The following is a 22,068-nucleotide window of genomic DNA, read 5'->3' as shown; positions in this document are numbered from 1 at the left end:
CCACACGGATGGGCCATCTTGCCGTACAAAGACTTTGGCGAAGGAACCCACATCCTGCAAATGACGTTTGTGCTGATGAGCCTGTGACCAGAGGCTGGCTAAACCCTCACCTGCTATTTCCCTCAGGAGTCTTAGTTCAGAATTCTCTGATGAAGTGTGTGTTTAGACTTTATAGAGATGTGACTATTGTGACTGATGGGAACTAGCCATAATTGACTGAGTAAAGTTATTGATTTATTGATTTATTTTAAAACTACTTTAAGTGAGCAGTCCTACACAGAGCTCTGATATGTTTATTTTTTCATTTTTTTATTTTTTGGTTTTTTGGATTCGGTTTTTTCAAGACAGGGTTTCTCTGTATAGCCTTGACTGTTCTGGAACTTACTCTGTGGACCAGGCTGGCCTTGAACTCAGAAATCTGCCTGCCTCTGCCTCCCAGAGTGCTGGGATTACAGGTGTGTACCACCAGTGCCCGGCTTCTGATATGTTTTATATTGAATAGTTTTTTTTTTTTTTAGTACTGGGGCTTGAACCAAGGACCCCATGCCTGATGGACAGGCTCTCTGATACTGAGCTATGTTTGATACCAGGAATGGCTGTACAGTCCAGGCCAGCCTCATCCATTTCAGGCCAATCCTTTTGCTTCAGCTTCCCAAGTGGTGGCTTTACAGTCACTACTGCAGTGCCCAGCTGATATTCTGCTCCTCTTTTTGGTTTTATTTTTATGACGGGTTTGTGTGCTACTCTATCTGGCCTTGGAGTGAGATGGTTGTCACGTTCCTCCAAACAGTGCACGATTTAAGATTTATGAGTGAGGACTTAACTGGTGTTGAACATGGCCTGTAGCTGGGGATGGCCCTGAACTTCTGACCCTGAAGCTTTCACTTCTTGGTTACAGGTGTGTACCAGGTGTGCTGGGGATACAGGTGTGCACCAGGTGTGCTGGGGTTACAGGTGTGTACCAGGTGTGCTGGGATCATGCTGGGGACAGAACCTAAGGCTTTGTGCATGCTAAGCAAACATCTTTCCAATTGAGCTGCATCCCCAGCCCCTATCTTAGTACTAAAAATAAATAAATTTTACAGGGTTTAGCTAAAATTGACCCAGAAAAAAATTCCCTGGCTTTTTGTTTGTGTTTCTGCTGGTGCTAGCCCTCATCTTGTCCTGGGTCCTTTTTTCCCAGTTTCCTTCACGTCTCCTACTGTCCTAAATGCTTTCTCTGTCATCTCACTGATTCCCCGTGATATCCGTAGTAGCTGTAGAGCTTTGCCCAATCCTCCTACACCTCAGGAGTGTTTCCAAGTGTGTTGTGGAGTTAGTCATCCTCCAAAAGCCCAAGTGATTGAAAGCTATCAATGAGTCCCATTTTATAGGAAAGGAAACTAAAGTGATTTGAAGTAATGTTCCCGAGGTTGTGGTAGGTAGACCTGAGGCTATGTTCTCAGCCCCAGCCAGTGTCTGCTGCTCCTCCGCCGTTAAACTCCCTCGCTGGAAAGGACCCCACTTCTTCTTCGATATCACCAACGTCCCATGTAGCCAAGTGCCCCGTTATGGCTTAAAATGTGAAATGTGCCCCGAGCTCATGTGTTTGAACTGGTGACGATGTTTGAAAAGGTTCTGGAACCTTCAGGAGGTGGAGCCTTGCGGGAGGGGCGGGACTTGAGGCATCAGAGTTCAGCCCTACTTCCTGTCCGCCCTCTGCTTTCGTCTTTCCTCTTACTTTCGTCTCCTGTCAAGGATGGACTGTATCCCTTCGAGTTGTAAGCCATGATGCAGCCGTCCCTTGTGCGGCTTCCTGTCAGTAACAGCTGTAGAAGAGTGATAAATACACGTGTGTAGACAGGGTAGCTAGCAGCAGACAGTAAACACGCGGTAGGGCGAGCCTTGCGCAGAGAGGGCAGTGTGTGGCGGTGGGTGTGCGGTGTTATGGTTAGGCAGGGAGCCCTGTGGGCTGTGATGGCCAATCATTCTCTTTAGAATGGCAAAAACAAAGCACACAGACAACACCATCACCTAGCCTTTACATCGTCTAACAGTGCTGTGGGGTGTTAGAGTGTGTGGTGGAGTTGGCATAGCCTCATGCCCCTTCTGTAGACATTTCCTCCTTCAATCTAGGCCTGAATCTAGGCCCCAATGCAGCCTCTTTAAATAAGAAAAGCCTCTCCCTGCACCGGGAGCCTTTGCCTCTCAGCCCTGGGCCTGTGGATCCTTTGCATTTTATTTTTCTTAGTGATAGATCACCAGCCACAAGTCCCTCTGAGAATTTACTGAAAGTCACGGGTTCTTTCCTTAGGAAGATGCTTCTAGGTATAGAAACTGGCCGTTAAGTGTACTTCTATGTGTATTCTTACAACCTGTGAACGCCAGCCCATTGGGGCCTTTTTACCCTTCCCCAACTCCTCCAGATCCTCCCCAGCTCTTGCTCTATTTCACTCCCTCTTTCCCTCTCCCCCGTCCTGGACTCCTCAGATATCATCTTAAGACGGATTTTAGACTCTTCTTCCTCTAAGGACCCATGAGGTGTTTTTATTATCTTAAGATACTTAACTAAAGTCGTGCCGTGCTGTCACCGTGTTCCTTCCCTCGTGGGTGGGAGTACATTCTTGGTTACCTTGGTTACTCTTTTGTTTGCACAGTAATTCTTGAAAGTGTAACTCTGGGCTGGGTGAAGTTAGGCTCCTTCGTGGGAGGCTGGGAACCGCCAGCTTCAGCCTGAGGGGCAGCTCCATCTTCACTGGCTTCACCAGCCTCACCCTTCCCAGAATCCCCTCGGGCTGACAGTCCTGGTATACCACAGAGGTGTGCTGTACAGGTGCTCCTCACTGACAGGCACCTGTGCTCCTCCTTGGTCTTTTAAGGGGCCACGCCTTACAGGCTCCTTTCCGAATCCCCCCCCTGACTCTTGGCAGTCAGTGGGTCACCTGGCCTATTTGACCTGTGGCTGCCATCTCTCAGACGAGGGGCAGTGTCTGGCAAAGGTGCCTGTCCTGTGGTCAGCCCAGGACAGTGATGGAGACAGCGAGATGGCCATTGTTTTTAAGATGAGGAACCAGGCTTTTCAGAGGCCCTGTTAGCTACTCATGTGAAGGCTGAGGAAATGCCCCTTAGATAAAGGCAACTTTGTTAAAATCTGGCATTTGTTTCCACGGAGAGTAACAAGTAAACTGTGTTTACTCCAGGGACCGCCCGTTTGGCTGCAGTACCGTGGGGTGTGATGTATTGGTATGGGACAGGGGGCAGGGGACAGAGCCAGCTGCCTAAGACGAGAACTGTGCGCCCTCACTTGACTTGACCCATCACCTCCCACTGCTTCTAAGTCCATGTTGAAATAAAGCCAATTCATCCCCAGAGTGAAAAATAGGTCCCCATTGTAGTGCGGAAAGAATTACAGCAGGTGTTTATTCTGCAGCTGGGAAACATGAGAAAAAATAGCTGAAGAACAGCTAATGTAGGTATTTGCTACAAGCTTCATTTAAAGGTGGTGAGTTAACAGACCCTGGCAAGTCAGGAGGAGGTTGGGTTGAGTATTTTCTGGACCCGAAAGGAAATGTGTTTTCCTATTGCAGATGCCACGATTAGTTACAACTCGCGCCAACCATTGATACAAACGTTATCACCAAGAAAGAACATCGTCTCTGGGGCAGACAGAAGCTAAAGCCTGGAGTGTGAGGCTTTAGGGCTCAATGGGGACTTGACCAGCTTCACCCTGTACCTGCTGAGTGCCAGGAAAACAGGCTTCAGCCTTCTGTGTACCCCAAATACAGTAGGCGGAGTCAGGAGCTCTGAGAATCTGGGGCATTGTGATAGCAGACCTTGACGTGGGAAGGCAGACACTGGAAAGGCTGACAGGAATCCAGAAGCGAAAAAGGCTTCATGGAGCCTTCAGGAGCCAGACCTTGGAGACTTTGGCCTGAGGGAGGGAGGCCGGCAGGCATGGTGGGATGGAGGCAGAAGAGAGCCGACCTCAAGCCAGTGATGGCCTGCTCAGAGCCGGCAGGGACAGTGAAACTTCCTTTTGGTTTATTTTTTTCCCATTCTGTGCTTTCTGGGCCAGGCATAGTCTTTTTTTGCTTGTTTGGTAATGGTCACAAAGGGGAGAAGAAATGTATTCCTGTGACCCTGAGAGAGCTGCCTTAATCACCACTGCACGAGGGAGCCAGACTGTTTGAAGGAGCATTGCCTCCAGAGAAGACAAGAGCCAGAGCTCCCTGTGGTAATTTAAATTTTCAGGAAGTTAATTTGAAGTGTTAGGCCTGTGGACTTGAGGTGAAGGAGAAGACAGCGGTGCAAATCAGGTTGTTCTCTAGACCTTAGAGATGGCCAGAGGAAAGCTAAATGGGTACGATCTGAGCCCTTTCCCTTCAAGCTCTTTAGACCTGTGTCCTACTGGCTTCCTGTTAAGAGTCTGTATTGCAAATGACAGGAAGAGACCGTGTGCTCTAAGCTGGAGAGTGTGCGTTTATCAGAGGTGTGTGTCACTCATTTCTTAGTACTTCCTGGGATCCTCTGACTGGAAACCGAGTAGCCCTGGGACACATGTCACACTGGCATTGGTTAAGGGAAATACCTCAGTAATCTGAATAATTGTTTCTGACAAAAAGTTTAAGTGATGTTGTGGTTGACTCAAGCCCAGCTGTCTGAAGCCAGCCACAGTGCCACTCACCATGAAGCTCACCTGCTCTGGAGCTGAAATGGAGGGGTCCTGGGAGCCAGGAGTTTAAGGCCAGTTGAGGGGGGGAGGGGGAGACCGAGACAGAGAGACAGAGAGACAGAGAGCTTGTCTCCTCTCCTACCCACCCTCCAGTGCAAATAATTATATCTTGTGAATTCTACATTGAGTTCAACGTCATCATTGAGGCTGGTGAGTCGGTTTGCTGCACAGGCCTGGAGACCTGGGCTAAATTCCTGGAACCTGTGTGTGGTGGTCAGAATGAGGTGTCCCCAGCCAACCCCATAGGGTCATTCATGTGAATACTTGATCCTCAGTCCTTGGAACCATTTGGGGAGGATTAGGAGGTGTGGCCTTTCTGGAGGACATGTGTCACTGGGGCTTTGAGGTTTCAAGATTCTGGAGTGGTTTCCAGTGTGCTCTCTGCCTCCTGCCTATGGACCAAGGTGTGACCACTCGCTGTCCCTGCCTCTGTGCCTTTGCCCTGTCGTCATGGACTCTAACCCTGGGAAACCGTAAGCCCAAGTAAACGCTTGCTTCTGTAAGCTGCCTTGGTCATGGTAATTTATCCCAGCGAAGGAACAGTAGGCAGCACATACATGTGGGAGAAAGAGCCACTTCTGCAGAGCTGTCCCCTTCCCTCCATGTGTGCACTTCAGCAACCCCGGCATCCCATGCACAAAATGATAGTAAACACAATTAAAGAATTATTAGTGCAGAGCAAATCAGTCACCCATTGTCTTATTTGTTTTCTTGTTGTTCCGATTGATTGGTAGATAAATGTTTAAAGTGAAAATATTCAGCCTGGGTAGTGAGCTGTGAGTAAAGTGCTTGGTGCACAATCGTGGGGGTGTGGAGATAGGCAGACCCTGGAGCCCAGCAGCCAGCCCATCTACCTGAACCAGTGAAGAACCCTGTCTCAAAAAATAATGTAGAAAGCGTACTGGCTAATTTTGTGTGTCAACTTGACACAGGCTGGAGTTGTCACAGAGAAAGGAGTTTCAGTTGGGGAAGTGCCTCCATGAGATCCAGCTGTGGGGCATTTTCTCAACTAGTGATCAAGGGGGGAGGTCCCCTTGTGGGTGGTTCCACCTTTGGGCTGGTGCTCTTGGGTTCTATAAGAGAGCAGGCTGAGCAAGCCAGGGGAAGCAAGCCAGTAAGAAACATCCCTCCATGGCCTCTGCATCAGCTCCTGCTTTCTGACCTGCTTGAGTTCCAGTCCTGACCTCCTTTGGTGATGAACAGCAGCAGAGAAGTGTAAGATCAATAAACCCTTTCCTCCCCAACTTGCTTCTTGGTCGTGATGTTTGTGCAGGAATAGAAACCCTGACTAAGACAGAGAGCATATAGAGAGAGCATACAAAGACATCTGCCATCAACCTCTGACCTTTATGTGTGTGTATATACAATCACATATACCTGCTCGTGAACACATACACTGGCACATACACAAAGTAAAAATAAATAAATAAAAATTAATAATACATGTGTGCTCCTAATGAATCTAAGCAAAAAAACAAAAACAAAAACAACAAAACCAAAAACCCATAAACAAATAAACAAAAAACCACGGGTAGGAGTGCCACGGAATTGAAGGGGTAATAAGTGCGTGCTGTGTCACATGACCACTGTTCTCAGGGTACTTAATGTCAGGACTGGAGCAGCAGTGAGTATCCTTTCTGAGTCTGAGTTGGGAGAGGAGGAGCCAAGCCACGTGGATGGGGCGTCTCCAGTGCTGGCCTCGTTGGCTCCAGTGGGGGTGGGGGTGAGGGTGGGGGTGGGGGTGGGGGTGGGGGTGGGGCTCTCTAATGAACAGGACATAGAAGGGAGGGAGAGACCAGAGGGCATGGAGATGAGGCACTGAGGGTCAGAGAGCTCCGTCTCTGAAGGAGAGGCCGGGGGAGCCCATCCCTGGTGGATTTTTGGCAGCTCTTTCTGATGACCGTCAGTAACTCTTATTCTGAGCTTGCATGACGGGGCTTTCCCTCTTTCTTCAAGGAAAATATGGAACGCTGTTTCCTGAACCCCAAAGTTCTTAACCCTCAGATGGCCCCCGAAAGCCATCTCCAACTCCACCCCTGTTCATCCTCAAAACTGAGATTGCATTTCCTTTTTTCACTTGTGGGTTTTACAAGTGTTTTGTTTTGTCTGTGCTCAAGGTCAGAGGAAATGGAGAAGGAGCGACACCCGGGTCTGGATTTGGATTTGTGCTGGCTGGCCCATGTCCACCGCAGCCGCGAAGGGTGGGGCTCTCTTGCCAAGCACCCTGCACTGTGGATTATTATGGTTCTGTCATATATTGGAGCACCTCAGGGGTTTTGTTGTAAGCAGTTGGTGTGAGCAATTCATGTCCCTTCCCTTTTGAGATGGGAGCTGCAGGTCCCTATACCCAGGGGGGACGCAGCAAATACTAATTACTAGTGGCTTATCCCGGAATACAACTGTCCCCTTCAGATTCACGAAGCAGATTCCTGAGAAATGCATCTGTCTCTCCAGGGTGTCATTTGTCAAGGTGCCGAAGCGGTCAAGGACTTGCCTAGAGGGTGAGGTTCCAGTCTGATCCATTTCTTCCCTCTTTGGAGCACCTTTTCAAGATGCATTTTCATCTTGAAAGTAATTGGCAGGCATGAGATTCATTTCAGTCGGGAAGGAGAGTGGCTAAGTGACGCATGCTCTTTTGTGTGCCTCTGGGGGATATCAGGACCAAACACAGTAATTAAACTTCAAAAGCAAGTAGCTGACACAACCTAGACTGACTTCAGGCCCTGTTCTTCCAGCCGCAGAGGTTAGCCTCTTGGATTTTGTTGTTTGAAGAAGAGGGTCTCACCATTTCACTAGCCTTGAACTCACAGTAATCCTCCTGCCTCAGGCTCCCGAGTGTGGGGATTCCAGATCCAAGCAGGACATCCAGCTAGAACTGAAGTATGATTCGGAGTTTTTTTTCTTTAGGGGAATCTCAGAGGCTTCCTACTCTTTTTGTAAAATAAAAGAAAACACTTCCTGGAAATGGACTGTGAAAGTCCATGTTTGATGTCTACCTGACTGGGTTTGGAATCACCTAGGAGACACACCTGCCTCTGGGTGCGGGTGCGAGGGTGTTTCCAGAGAGGCTAATGTAACTGAGGAAGAAGACTCTTCTCAGATGTTAGCTGGGAATAAATGTATAAATAGATGTATAATCCCATGAGCTGGGAATAAAAAGACACCACCTGCCTCGTTAGGGCACCGAGAACGTGGTTAATGGACGAAGTGAGGTAACTATCAGGACACTTGGTGCCTCTGAGCCTGGCTGCTTACGTGTGTCCAACAGGAGAGAAGAGATGGGGGAAAGGATCATACACATGTCTACCTTTGGCTTGTGGAAGCTCATTCTCTAAGCTGCTGTAAGGAGAATTCTCATATTCTTACCAGGGCAGAGGTCAGCAAGCCTTTGGTTGGGGGGTGGGAGGCAGATTTCAGTTTTACTTGGTAGTCATGTAATGGCATCTGGTTAGCATGGAGAAACGTCATACATGGGTACTAACTTCAGGCCTGTCTGCTGAGTGTCGCTGTGCTATGTGACCAGGATTTTCGTATGGCCAGGTTTCTTGTCCACAGCCTTTGCCAAGCGGGATTGCCTCCCTGGGGTGTCGTCCTGTTCAGGGTGAGTCGGCCGCTGAGAAAGCTGTCGGTACCCATGTGCCCACTTGCTTTGGGTGGAAGCCCAAAGTGGCTGAGCCCCAGATGGAGTGTGTGAGAGAGCTGTGGTGTCTGGGCAGTTGGAACAGCCTGTCCTGTGTGGCCCCTGACAGTGAGATAGGATCCTGGAGACCTTTTCTTGCATTATCTCCACTTCCCTTGTGGCCAGGGCAGAGCTGGGGAGATTATAGTCTTAATAACGAACTGTCCCTCCTGCAGTGGTCTGCTGTCACCCACAGCAGGGGCTGTTAGAAGTGCAACTGTTATATGATGGGGTAGGAAAGAGGACGGATATTAACTACCAGTTACATATCAGCAGCTCGAGGGTCACTGCACGTGGCCCTCTCCCTCATATCCAGTAGCTGTAAAACCAGGTAGGGATTGGTTGGACATTAATTACTGGTCAAAAGGTGAGACCTGAGTCTTAACTGTGGCCCTGGGTGGACACGCAACATTTTGAATTGCCTGGAAATTCATCAACAGTTAAATATCTAAACCAACCAGCCACATAAAATGACTGTTTGGGGCTAGGAAAATAGTGTGGTTGGTAGAGTGCTAGCTAGTAGCATGTGCGAATGCCTGGCTCAGGTCCCCAGTGCCACCTGAAACCACTGGGCTGGCATAGGCTGTGATCCCAGCAGTGGGAAGGGGGAGGGGACAGGATCAGAAATTCAAGTCTGAGGCCAAGTGGGGGTGCACAAAACCTTGTCTCAGAAAACAAAAGCCAAGCCAAACCAACACCCCATATAGCCGGCCCCTCCCATGAGGTATGGGTTTGCCAATCACAACAACAAGAAAACATTCCCCAGGAGGAGTAGCATGCCTGTCCGAAGGCTCTGGGAGCAGGGTAAAGCCTTTCTAATATACTGACCAGCACAGCGATCTCTTTGGCCATTTTCCTCCTCTGCCTTGAGTGTATGAATTCCTCTGCTCTGCTATAAGCTGCGTATCTCCCACACTACACCCTGTGTGTCCTGTCTGCATGGTTTCTACACAAGTCACGAGGACCAGGAGTCTTGAGAGTTCAGAGCAAGATCCCAGGGGCTAGAAGAGTAGGGGAAAGGGGAGAGAGTAGAGAGCAAAGGTGTGTCTTCTGTTCTCCTCGGTACATGTCCAGCTGTGTCACCTGGAGCTCCAGGTGGGCCTGGCCAGGGTAGGAGAACAGCTGCCTTGCCTAGAGCACTCAGAGCTGGTGCCTGAGGCCTGGAGGGATTGTTGGTTCTGTGAGTTTGTAATGGCAGTGGCTCTCATTGGCTCTCAGATCTATCAGGAGGGAAGTCTGGTTTCTTTGAGATCTTTCTCTGTCCCCTGGTTCTCACAGTCTCTCTGCCACCAGGTGACCATGCCTACTGTCCACTTCCATCTCCGTCCTTATCAGAAAAACATGCTTGGACTTCCTTTTAATATTTTTGCAGCTGCTGCTGTTTTGATGGGGTCTCATAGTGTAACCCAAGCTGGCCCGGAGCTCAGTGTTTAGCTCGGGCGAGCCTCAAGCTCGCGGCAGTCCACAGACTTTAGTGCTGTGTTACAATTTGGAGCCATCGCATCCAGTTTCCCCTTCAGTCTTATTTGCTTAAATCTCATTTGCAGGATATGAACATTTAAAAATATTAATTTTTTGTGTTGGGGTATCTACACATATATGGGAGCACATGTGTCATAGCCCACTTGTGGAGGTCAGAGGTTAACTGCAGGAGCTGGGTTGCCTCCACTGTGTGGGCTCTGGGGTCACCCGGCCTGGTGGCAGGCATCTTTGCCTACCAAGCCATTTCTTTGACTCTAAAATGTAGCCCAGGCTGTCCTGGCACTCACTCTGTAGACCAGGCTGGCCTCGGACTCAGAGCTCCACCTGCCTCTGCCTCCTGAGTGCTGGGATTAAAAGTGTGGAACACCACGGACTGGCTTGAGAATCTAAGCTATTCTTTACCTATACAAGGTAAAGACGTGTATCAAGACATGCACACCGGATTAAAACAATTAATTCCAATGCTGAATTTAAATCTTTTAATCATACACTTGATTAAGCAGAAAGTGTTCTTGGCATGTGGTGTGGACAGCTTACACTGCTGAGGAAGGACAGGTTGGAGTCATTTTCTTTGAATGGCGAGCACGTGGGTGTTTATTGAAGGCCATGGAATGCTAAATACCATTAAGTCCTGCAAATCCTCTTCCAGTAATACAAGAAAGATCATTTAAGATATGTGCTGAGATTTAGTCACAGAGAGGTGTGTTGAACTGTGACTTCCTCAAGAGAAAAAAGTCAGGGGTAAAAAGTCAGGGGTCACCGTGGACGTATGGCTGGGGGACCTGGCGGGCCTGTGCGGTAGTGCAGGGTGCAGGATGAGGTGGCCTGTGTGGTGAGCTATGGGCTAGGTGGTGGGCTATCTGGTGGAGTGAGCTGTAGTTTTTCAGGTAGTATCCTAGAGATTAGATGGCATTATTTATAGAGTTTGAAAGCCTCCATACTGTTCTGCATTTCTGCCTTGCCGCTGGGATGCAGGAGCTGATATGTCACTCAGGGAAGATGAAACACAGTCAGAATAGGGGTTCCAGCCCATGTTTCTCCTGGTGAAAATGGCCGGGGGTGGGGTGGGGGCAGGGAGGCTGTGGTTCTCAAACTCCTGTGTACCCAGGAACTGGGAAGTTCTAAAAATACTCCATGCCTCAGTTCTTCTCCCAGCAAGAATATAGGATGGTGACACATGTCTGTCACCACACAGCTCTTAGAAGGCTCACGCAAGAGGGTCATGAGCTCTGGGCTAGCCTGGGATATATAGTAAAACTGGTTTGATGTACGCATAAGGAGTAATGGGGATGGCTTTGGGAAGGGACTTTTGTTCTAAAACTAGGGTCCAGGCAGAAGGTGTAGCTTAGTGATGGTGTCTGCCTGGTGTGTGTGAGGCTCAGGGTGTGACCTCTAGCACCACACACCGGCTGTACCAAGCAGCCATCTTCACGGGAGGACCGTGTTGCCAACCCCATGCCTGGGTGTTCATGTGACATTAGAGATTCACACCCAGGACCTCATGCCTGCACAGTCTCCCTAGCCTGGCCTCTCCGCTGTCCTGAGACTTTTGTCCTTCCAGGTTGTCTTCGTAGGCATTGGGAAAGAGGAAATTTGTGTTTTGTATTACTGTGGTATGGAGCTGGGACAGGGGTGATGCAGTAGTGGTTTCTGAAAAGCTGGAGAAAAAGAAATGACGTTCTTAGGAAATCAAGGCTGGCCCTCTTCAGAAAGGTTTTGAATGTCTCTATGCCTGTGTGTGCATGTGTGCGTGTGTGCGCGTGTGCGTGTGTGCGCGTGTGCGCGTGTGCGCGTGTGCATGTGTTCGGATGGCTGCTTTTGCCCTCTGTCCTCTGCCCTCTGTCCTCTGCCCTCTGCCCTCTGCCCTCTGCCCTCTCCCCGGGGAAGTATGAGCTAGTTTATAAACACTTCTGGAATGTCCTGACCCAGCAGGCTCAGATGTGATGGACCCACCCAGAACACTTTCATTTCCTCCCTTACAAAATCCATGATAAAGGCCAGCTGTTATAATGCTGAAATGGAGAAATGTCATTATCCTGCACAGCCTTCCAGGCATGGGGGCGGACAGAGATGGTTTAAGTCATTCTGTGACAATCAAAGTTAGTAATGGCCTCCGAGGTCTGAGGCAAATTGCCTGGGAATTCAGAGCAGCCCTGAGAAAGCCGTGGCAGTGAGTGCGTCTCTCCTGCCAGGTTTCTGAAAATGGAAATGGGTCCTCTCTCCCCAAATCATTCCTGCAGCGTTCTGACCAGCCAGTGAGGTCTGTCTGTGATGCGCTGTTCCAGCTGGAGCGGCTCCAGGACGCCCGTGTCTGCGTGCCCTGGAAAGCCCTCACAGGTGTGTCTGACCACGGCATTGCAGGATCAATCGTCAACTGAAAAACCAAAAAACCCAAAACACATTTAAGAACCATGCAATTGAGTTACTAAACAAAATGAGGTGGGGAGGGGTGGAGTGTTGGAGGGGGCAGGGGGGATATCATAACTAGCCAGAACTGGTCAAGGTGGTCCTGCCTGTCACTGTCCCATAGTGGTCTGGGCTCTATTCTCTCCTGCCAAGGTGATCTCACATGTCAAGACTGTGAAATCTCTTCCAAGGGTCCCGCTCCAGGTGGCACCCGCTGCCGCTGCCTGCATTTTCCTTCTCCCAGTGTGGGATTCTTGGGGTGGAGAAATTCCAATTTCTTTGGGACCACATCTCAATGACTGAAAGCCAAAGCGGGCAGAGTCTCTTTAGGTGACATTAGGATGGTTAGGACCAGCCTGCTGCACGAGGTTGTGGTTTGCATTATGGGGAGTGACCTGGGATTCTCCGTGCTGTTCCAGGTGGATATACTCAAGGGTGGGAGGGAACAAAGCTCTGGTATTCTAGGGTGGGTGGAACTGCACAGGGGAATCATGGGAAAAGCCATTGCAGGTGGCAATGGCAGCCCTCTCGGCGTTTTCTACTGATTTATGTATCTTAGGTAGCTGAGTGTTTCGTCTGCATGTATGTGTGCACACACTGTGTTTGTGCACACACTCTTTGTGCCTGGTGCCTGAGGCACTCAGAAGAGGGCATCCGATCTCCTGGAACTGAGTTCACAATGGTTGTGTCCCTCCGTGTAGGGCTGAGAATTGGACCCGAGTCCTCTGCAAGAGCAGCGAGTGGTCTTAACCAGTGAGCTTTCTCCCTAAATACTAACAGAGTCTACCAATCAGACAAGGCCAGTTTAATTGTTTAGTATTTGGTGGGCGGCAAGGAGGGGAGACCCAGGCGTAGAGCATTGGTTGTGTCTCTGGAGGGAGGAGACAGGTCAGAATACTAAGAATGGGAAGTTTGGTTTACAGTGTGGGGGCTGGATTATGACTAGATAAAGATCAGAAGTAACAGCCCAGATGTCCAACAGCAGAGTAGATAAACAACATTACATGCACCGCTCGCGCACACATACACCTCACACACCTGTGTAAACACACATGGCACATACACCACACATACACAAATACACAAAACATACCATACACATGCACACACACAATACACAAAGCATACCCCACACATGTACACATACTACACAAAACTCTTCAGACACATGCACACACATGCACACACATATGATACACAAAACACACTACATGCATATACACACTATACATACCAAACACTTGTATACACATACACTATACATACCATACACACACCATACACCATACACCACACACCACACACACACATATAACACACAACACACACATCAGACACACACCACATACCACATGCACATACACATACCACACACACACCACACACCACACACACACATACAACACATAACACACACACTAGACACACATACACACCACACACCACACACACATACAACATACAATACACACACTAGACACACACCACATACCAAAGGCACATACACATACCACACCACACACACACACACACACAACACACACCACACACACCACACACACACATACAACACATAACACACACACCAGACACACACACACACAACATACCACATACACATACCACATGCACACACACATACACAAACACAATGGATTTTTTTTTCAGCCATGAAGGATGGAGTTAGGTTGTTTGCCTGCAAAGGGTGTTGGTAAACAGAAGGATAATATTTCAGTTAGCCACTTGGACAAAGTGGAGATTTAGCAGTGCCTCAGAAAATTAGGGACAAATGCCCAATAAAGCCTCTTTGTCAGCGGGGTGGTTGTCCCGTCTACTTCCGAGCAGGGTAGGTTGAGTTACGGAAGGCCCCAGGCAGCCCACGGAGGCTCTGCCAACCAAAGCACACAGCCTAGTTGTGACTCCTGGTCTAGGAGAAATCTGTGGTCACGAGGCACAGCGATCTGTGAAACCTAGGGGATGATGACCGACCTTGTTGGCACTGGCCTTGGTAGACACCTCAACAACCAGCGTGAAGGGTCGCAGTTGAGAAGCCAGAAGCAGGGACAGAGGAGGCCCTTGTTCACCATCCCCTCCATAGCTTTCCTCAGTTCTTTAAGGAGGATTTAACCCTGTGGGTTCCGGCTACCGTGCCGTGTTCTTGGTTTCTGCGTCATACGTTTCCCACGCAGCCGATGACCCTGTGAACACTGGCTCCCCTGCTCTGTACTGCCATGTGCCATGGAACCTTGCCGGGGGTCCCCCACTTCCCATGGAGTGGGTTATCTGGGAAACACAGCCTGGCCTGTATCTGTGCCTTTGACATTTAATTTGGGATCCATTTTTGTGCCTGTGTTACAGGTTGGTGATGATGCCCTTAAGATGTTTTGTTCTTAAAAAAAAAAAAAAAAAAAAAAAAGTAACAATGGTATTTGTGTTTGAGGGTGTGGGGATATAAGAGTTTTAGGGGGATGGTATGTGTGTGTGTGTATGTGGTATGAGGGTGTGTGTGTGTGTGTCCATGTCTGTGTGTGTGTGGTATGGGGAGATGTGGAGAATATATGGGTGTATGTGTCAGGGATAGTGTGGTGTGTGTGTATGTGTTGTATGTGTGTCTGTGATGTGTGTTTGTGGTGTGTGTGGTGTATGTGGTATGTGTGTGGGAATGGGTGTGTGTGGTGTGGTGTGTGTACGGTATATGCGTCTGGGGTGTGGAGGGGTGGTATGTGTGGTGTGTGTGTTTGAGGTGTGGTGTATGTGGGTGTATGTGTGTGTGGTGTGTGTGTGTGTGTGTGTGTGTGTGACTTGGCATACACATGGGGGTCAGAAGGTAACGTGCAGGTGCTGGTTAGGCTCCATGATAAGAGCCTTTGCCCACTAAGCCGTCTTACTACCCCTGGGCTTTCTTTTCTATGTGTGGCTATTTTGCCTGCTTGTACGTCTGTGCACTGTGTGTGCAGTGCCCATGGAGGCAAGAAGGGGGCGCCATGTCCTCTGGAACTGGAGTTTTCTTCCGGTTATTTTCAGTGCTCAGTTTACTGAGAAAGGTGACTAAAGCCAATTGATGCCTTCTACCAGGCATAGAGTTGCTCCAAGGGGCGCAGTTGACCTTTAAACACAATTAGGTCCCAGTGCACACACAGGCTTGCAGGTCCACCCCATCCCCTCCCACTGGGTCCCAGGACATCTCTGTCAAACACCTCCTCAACGCTGCTTCCCACACTCTGCCAACGGCCTCCCTGCCCCAGTAGGCTCTGTCGAGTGCTTTCAGAGAGGGACGAGCGCTCCGTCTCTGGGCACAGGCTTCTGCGGCAGTAGAACAGGGTACCCCGTAAGCCTGCTTTGTGCTTTTATTATCCAGGATTTACATAATAGCTTGTGCTTGCAGAATAGCAAGTGTTCATACTGTGCGATATAATTGGAATACGGGTCTCTTTGTTGATTAAAACTGAGAACATTCCTTATCGGTTAGCAGCTCTCTCTTGCTTACCTTTTTTGTTAAGCTTTATAGTACCATTCATAACAGTAAAAAAATAATTGATTATAGCCTTCATCATTATGTTCTTTTGAGGGGGGAGACATCATTTTCCCAAGACTAAGTTTTATAGTAAGAATTTTGAGAAAGTGCTGAGTCCTACAAATAGTATAAAATTCAGTTTTCTCTGTTAGAAGATATGCATACAGTTGGCTCTCAGTGGACATGTCGATATTTTATCTTGTTTGGAATTGAACTTAACCAGTTGGTGGTATCTCCTGGCAAGCCAAAACTGATAAAAAGACGTTATTCCTTAGTGAAGCCACGGACTTAGACAGCCAAAACCCTGTTTCCTTGTTGAACATGGTGGTTTCCCTAAACTTTAGGTCCTAAATAAATCTCCTTGCACTTTTCGAGAAAACATCAGCACTGGGATTCAGTGTTTCAGTCTGCATCTGGGATTTGTGGATGTACAGTGCGGACAGTGGTCCCAGTCCACACGCCAGTGTCACTGAGCAGAGCGAACACATGCCATTGGAAGGGACAGAGGCGTCATATGCTCACCCTGCGGAGGAGGGTCGGGTGCGGGAACTCAGCCAGAGCTGCAGCTCTTTTTCCCTTTCTCGATGGTCTTTGCTTTCCTTGTCTGGCTTTGAATTTTTGACGTGGCTGAGATTGACCCTCAGTTCCCACCCCTGCCTCCTGAGTGCTGGGGTCTAGGTGTGTGAGGGAGGGCACGCACACTCATCCACACGGTACTGGGATCGAACCCAGGGCTCTGTGCATGCTAGGCAGATGCTCTGTCACCTCCACCATCGCCCCAGAACTCCACCCTCAGCCCTGGGTTACAGTTTTAATTTAAATTGATTCAAGACGCTGTCTGGAGGAGACAGAGAAAGGAGCCAGTTGAACCCTGCAGTGCCTCGGGTGCTGTGAGGGGCAGAGCTGCTGGTACCAGCTCTGTAAGCTGCACAGCCAGATTATGGGTAAAGTGGGCGGGGTGTGTGTGCCCAGCCTGGGTCTCTGTGGTGTTTTTATGAACGTGGATGATTAAAAAACAGCAACTTGTGAAACTGAAATGGATGGGGAGGAAAGAACGTGCTGTGTATACGTGTGTGTGTGTGTGTGTATGTGTGAGTGTGTGTGTGTGAGTGTGTATGTGTGTGTATGAGTGTGTGTGTGGTGTGTGTGTATGTGTGTGTTTGAGTGTGTTTGTGTGAGTGTGTGTGTATGTGTGTGTATGAATGTGTGTATGAGTGTGTGTGTATATGTATATGAGTGTGTGTGTGAGTGTTTGTGTATGTGTGTGTATGAGTGTGTGTGTATATGTGTATGAGTGTGTGTGTGAGTGTGTGTGTATGTGTGTGTATGAGTGTGTGTGTGTATATGTGTATGAGTGTGTGTGTGAGTGTGTGTATGTGTGTCTATGAGTGTGTGTGAGTGTGTGTGTATGAGTGTGTGTGAGAGTGTGTGTGTGTAGGCTGAAGGTCAACATTGGGTATCCACTTTAATCTCTCTCTACTGTACTTTTTGAGACGGGGTCTCTTCACTGAATCTTTGGTTTGTCAGTTAGCCTGGGCTGGCTGGCCAGCCTGCTCTAGGGTTTGATCTTCCTGTGGTTGCAGCGACTCACTTCTTGGTGTGGCCTCTAGGGATAAAACCCAGGTTCCCAAACTGACTCAATAAGTACTGGACTGATTGACTGTCTCCCCAGCCCAGATGAGAGGGCTTCTTGTTGTTGTTGTTGTTGTTGTTGATTTTTGGGTTTTTTGTTTTGTTTTGTTTTGTTATAGCACACTACTACACAGATAATAGAAAATAACATTTGTTTTCAAAGCAAACATGGGGAGCCCATGCTTGGCATACTTGCCCCTTTTCTTTGTGACAAAATATCTGACAAGAAGCAACTTAAGGGCTGGAGAGACAGCTCAGCTGTTAAGAGCACTGACTGCTCTTCCAGAGGTCCTGAGTTCAATTCCCAGCAACCACATGGTGGCTCACAACCATCTGTAATGAGATCTGATGCCCTCTTCTGTTGTGTCTGAAGAGCTACAGTGTACTCATATACATAAAATAAATAAATTTTAGGAAAAAAAAAAGAAGAAGCAACTTAAGGGAAGAAAGGTTCATTTTAGCTCATGGCGCGAGGAGTCCATGATTGCAGAGAAGACATGGGGACAGCTATGTGGCAGTGGGGGCACTGACAGCCATTCCCTTACCTTTCAGAGAATCAGAAGCAAAGTGGGCAATACACCCCACCCCCAGGCCTGCACCCTAATGATCTACTGCTTCCACCTTGGGTCCTCCCCCAGAAGTCCCCCCCAAATCCCGTAACAGCACCAGCAGTTGGGGACCGAGTGTTCTACCTCATGAGCCCGTGGAAACATGACTCCGGAGAGTGGTGGGTCCAGGTCCAGAGCTCCCACACCTACTGCTTCTCTCCAACTGGACCCATCATGCTCAGGAATCTTCCGGGATTGACAGGGACGGAGCATGGGAGGTCCCTCTAAGCAAAGTACAGGCTTCGTGGGAAAGCCCACAGAGCAGTGGCAGTGTCTGCGGCACAGGCACAGGCGCAGGCGCAGGCCCGCTCTGTGTGGGCAGCCCCATGACCTTGGGCTGTCGCTCTCCCCCGCTTCGTGGAATGACTAATTATCCTTTAGACGAGGTGCTTAGCACTTTACAGGCATCGTCCTGTTTAATGTGACAAGCTGTAAAATGCGAGGGGCCCAAATGGCACGCGCTAACCGTGAGTCCTCCACCAGCTCCCCATGGAGTGCCCTCTCCTTGATATGCCAATCAGAGACGGTCAGGCTGCTGTTTGCCTTGTGATAAGCTGGCCAACTGACGGTAGACCACGGTGTGTGTGTGGGGGGGGGGGGGGTTCCCTGAAGTTTTGTCATGGGCTGAGTCTACTATTCCTGGCTGGCTGTCTTCTCCTTCCCCATGTCTTCCACGGTGACAGAAAGTTGAGTCCTATGTGGTCATTTTATGGAGTGGGGTGGTGTGGCAGTGGCTTTACTATGACCAACTGGAGCTAGCAGAGAATCGAGAAACAACCCTTGCTCGGAGAGGGAGAACCCTCCCTAGGAACGGAGTGTTGAGGAGAGGGTTACAAAGATGTGCATTTTTAAAAAGGCATTTCATAGCCTAGGCTGCCTTTGAGCTCACCACATAGCAGAAAATGACCTTGAACTTCTGACCCTCCTGCCTCTACCTTCCTAAGTACTGGGATTACGGCCATGCCACACCATGCCTTGTTTTATGTGGTGCTGTGGATTGAACCCAAAGCTTTGTGTATGCCAGGCAAGGACTCTACCAACTGTGCTATCTCCCTAGTCCAGTGGGAACAGGTGTACGTGTGTAATGTAATTACTATTGACTTATTTCCTGAATTGCTAGAACGTAGTACCTGATGGTCCTGACATGCCTTTCACCTCTGATGGCCTTCTGACATTCTCTTTGGGTCAGTGTCTGGGGTATAAATGGATGGACCCAGACCCAGGCACCGCAAAGGCCGAGCCTGCTGCCTCCATCCAGCTCCACGGCTCCGTGCGGGCTTGGAGCCTCGTGAGAGGAAACCTGTCGTCATCTCCGGGTCCTTGTTTTCTAGATGATGAACCAGGCGGAAGGCCAGCAGAAGAACCTCGTGCACGCCATCGAGTCCCTGCCGGGTTCAGGGCCCCTCACTGCCTTGGACCAGGACCTGCTTCTCCTGAAGGCTACCTCTGCTGCCACCCTCAGCTGCCTCGGGGAGTGCCTCACCCTGCTTCAGCAGAGTGTGCGCCAGGCGGGCCCACCCAGCCACAAGCCAGGCGCCTCAGGTGGGTGCTGCGATCCCAGCCCCCGAGCTGGTCCAGTCGGGATGTGTGTGGTCCTCATCACGCATGTGTGCATCTCATCCCGTGCACTCATCCTGTTTACATGCATGTGCCTCCCCTCCCATCCCACCCATTCATTCATTCTTAGTTTCCTGAGATAGATGTTACCATGTAGTCCAGGGCGGCTTTGAACTCACTACATAGCCTAGGCTAGCCTTGATCTTATGGTGATCCTCCTGCCTCGGCATTCTTAGTGCGGCAGTCATAGGTATGGACTACCATGCCCTACCTTTTCTCTATCCACCCAGCCATCATTTGGTCCAGCTAAGTCTCTGTCCCTCCTCCCCAGTGGTGTACCAATCCTATAAAGACACGCTGTGTGTATCCTCAGGCTGTCAAGTGTCCTTGCAGATCTGGCAGCCTCGCCCTGATGTTGTATCCGTCTGTGACTCCCGTCCTCAGCACGCTACCTTTCAGAGCTGCCACCGGGTATCCTCCACCCAGTGTTTCCATGGTGTTCATCCTCCATGGTTTAGCAGCCACAGCGGATGACAGACACTACACAGGACCTCTCCTCTCTGTCCTGTTCTCTCCCTCTAAAGGAGAGATAGGTTCATGCAAGTCCCTCTAGGGACAGTGTCATGCAGGCCTCTGGTGGGGGCTGGTCATGTGGGAGGATTTTGCTGAAGAACATTTCAGAAGCATTGCTAGATCTTCTTTTCCAAAAGCCAGAGGCAGGAACCTAGGGCTCCAAGAGACTTCAGTCCTCTCTGAGGAGTAAGAAGTCAGCAGACAGAAAGACATCACTGAAGGTTAAGTTCAATACTAAAGACAAAAATAGCTTGAGGGGAGATGGCTCAATACTCCGTCTCAAGACAAATCCAAACCCAAACCTAATAAATAAATGATTCCAGGCTTCAGGAAGGTTATAAGAATAGTGTGGGGGACGGTGTGGAGATGGCTCAGGGTTAAGAGCACTTGGTAGAGTTAGGTTCCTAGCACCCACATCAGTTGGCACATGGCTGGCTGTAATTCCAGCCCCAGGAATCTGAGGTCTCCTCTGGCCTCCACAGACACCTACACTCATGTGCATAAATCCACGACACACCTCCCTTCTATGCCACATACATACTCATAATTAAAAATAAATCTTTTTAAAAAAGAACAGTAGACTAGATTGTCCAGACAGGGTGGCTGACGACTCATCTATGTCTGCCCTCCTGACACTGGGATGGATCACAAGCTCGAACTCATGAGCGTACCTGCTTTTTAATTTTGACATGGGTGGTCAAGGTCAGACTACGCCCTCAAGGTTATGCAGCAAGCACTTCATCCACTGAGCTGTCTCCCCAGCCCCCACCCATCCCTCCTAGTCATTTTGTCAAAAAAAACCCCACCAGAAGTCAGAAGGCATGTTTGCTCACCACTGTACTGTCACATGTGACTGGATTAGCGGGAGCCTGAAACTTGATCCGTACCTCGTCTCCTCTGCCCCCAGCTCTAAGACTTACACGTTCCTGCCTACGGTTTCTAAAACAATGAACACGTGCTGTTTAAATGCACACTACTTTCTGGAGAGAAGTGGAGTCCCCTGGATGTACCAGGTCTTAGTGGATCAGAGTGAGAGTCACAGAGTGTGTTTGCTCGCCATCTTGGGGCCTGCTCGGTTGGCAGAGCCACAGCAGCCTCACATACACCAATGAAGATGTGCTTATGTCTAAGGAAGGCCAAGACGGAGGCAACACTGGAGACAACACTGCTCAGAGCTTTTGTAGCTGCCGTGCCCGCGGCTCAGCAACCCCCCTGTGGATAATTCTGACTTATTTCATGCTTTGGTGTTTTGTTTTTGTTTTTAATTTTATGAGCACACTGTAGCTGTACAGATGGTTGTGAGCCATTGTGTGGTTGCTAGGAATGGAGCTCAGGACCTCTGCTCGCTCCGGATCCGTTTGCTCCGGCCCAAAGATTTATTATTATATGTGAGTACACTGTAGCTGTCCTTAGACACTCCCGAAGAGGGCATCAGATCCCATTACAGATGGTTGCGAGCCACCATGTGGTTGCTGGGACTTGAACTCAGGACCTTCGGAAAGGCAGTCACTGTTCTTAACTGCTAAGCCATCTCTCCAACCCCATGCTTTGGGTTTTTGATTCTTGCGCTGTGTTTTTTTAATCAAAGTAGTTTTTGACACACACACATACACACACATACACACACACACATACACCCCTCTCCCTTTTCCCTACTCCTTCTCCCTTGACCAAACCAGCTCAGTCAACTAGGTCTCGAAGGAGGGAGGATTAAAGAAAGAAAAGCCAATTAGACAACATTCTAACATGACTCCAGCCAGTGCTGAGGCTGAAGCAGGTTTATTTTTTCCAGTCTGCTTTTATATCATTCTCGGTACACAAAAAGAATGCAGTCGGTCCTAAGGCATAGACAGAGGAGGTAAGGAACAGCGCATAAACAAAGGTCCCAGGATTACTGTATTCAGGG

At 49.2% G+C, this 22,068-nt stretch overlaps 1 protein-coding gene across 3 annotated transcripts in view; it reads left to right on the top strand.

Annotated features, from left to right (window-relative positions):
* Osbpl10 (oxysterol binding protein like 10) overlaps positions 1 to 22,068 on the top strand; it is a 246,906-nt gene that overhangs the window by 158,154 nt on the left and 66,684 nt on the right. For all 3 annotated transcript variants that reach the window (XM_052187053.1, XM_052187051.1, XM_052187054.1), the window contains one exon: positions 19,364 to 19,574. In XM_052187053.1, the coding sequence (XP_052043013.1) occupies positions 19,364 to 19,574 (211 nt within the window). The remainder of the gene's footprint in view (positions 1 to 19,363; positions 19,575 to 22,068) is intronic.

Source organism: Apodemus sylvaticus, chromosome 7, assembly GCF_947179515.1.
Source record: "Apodemus sylvaticus chromosome 7, mApoSyl1.1, whole genome shotgun sequence".
Classification (NCBI taxonomy): Eukaryota; Metazoa; Chordata; class Mammalia; order Rodentia; family Muridae; genus Apodemus; species Apodemus sylvaticus.
The sequence above is the reverse complement of the archived record's forward strand: the minus strand, read 5'-3'. Positions and strand labels throughout refer to the sequence as shown.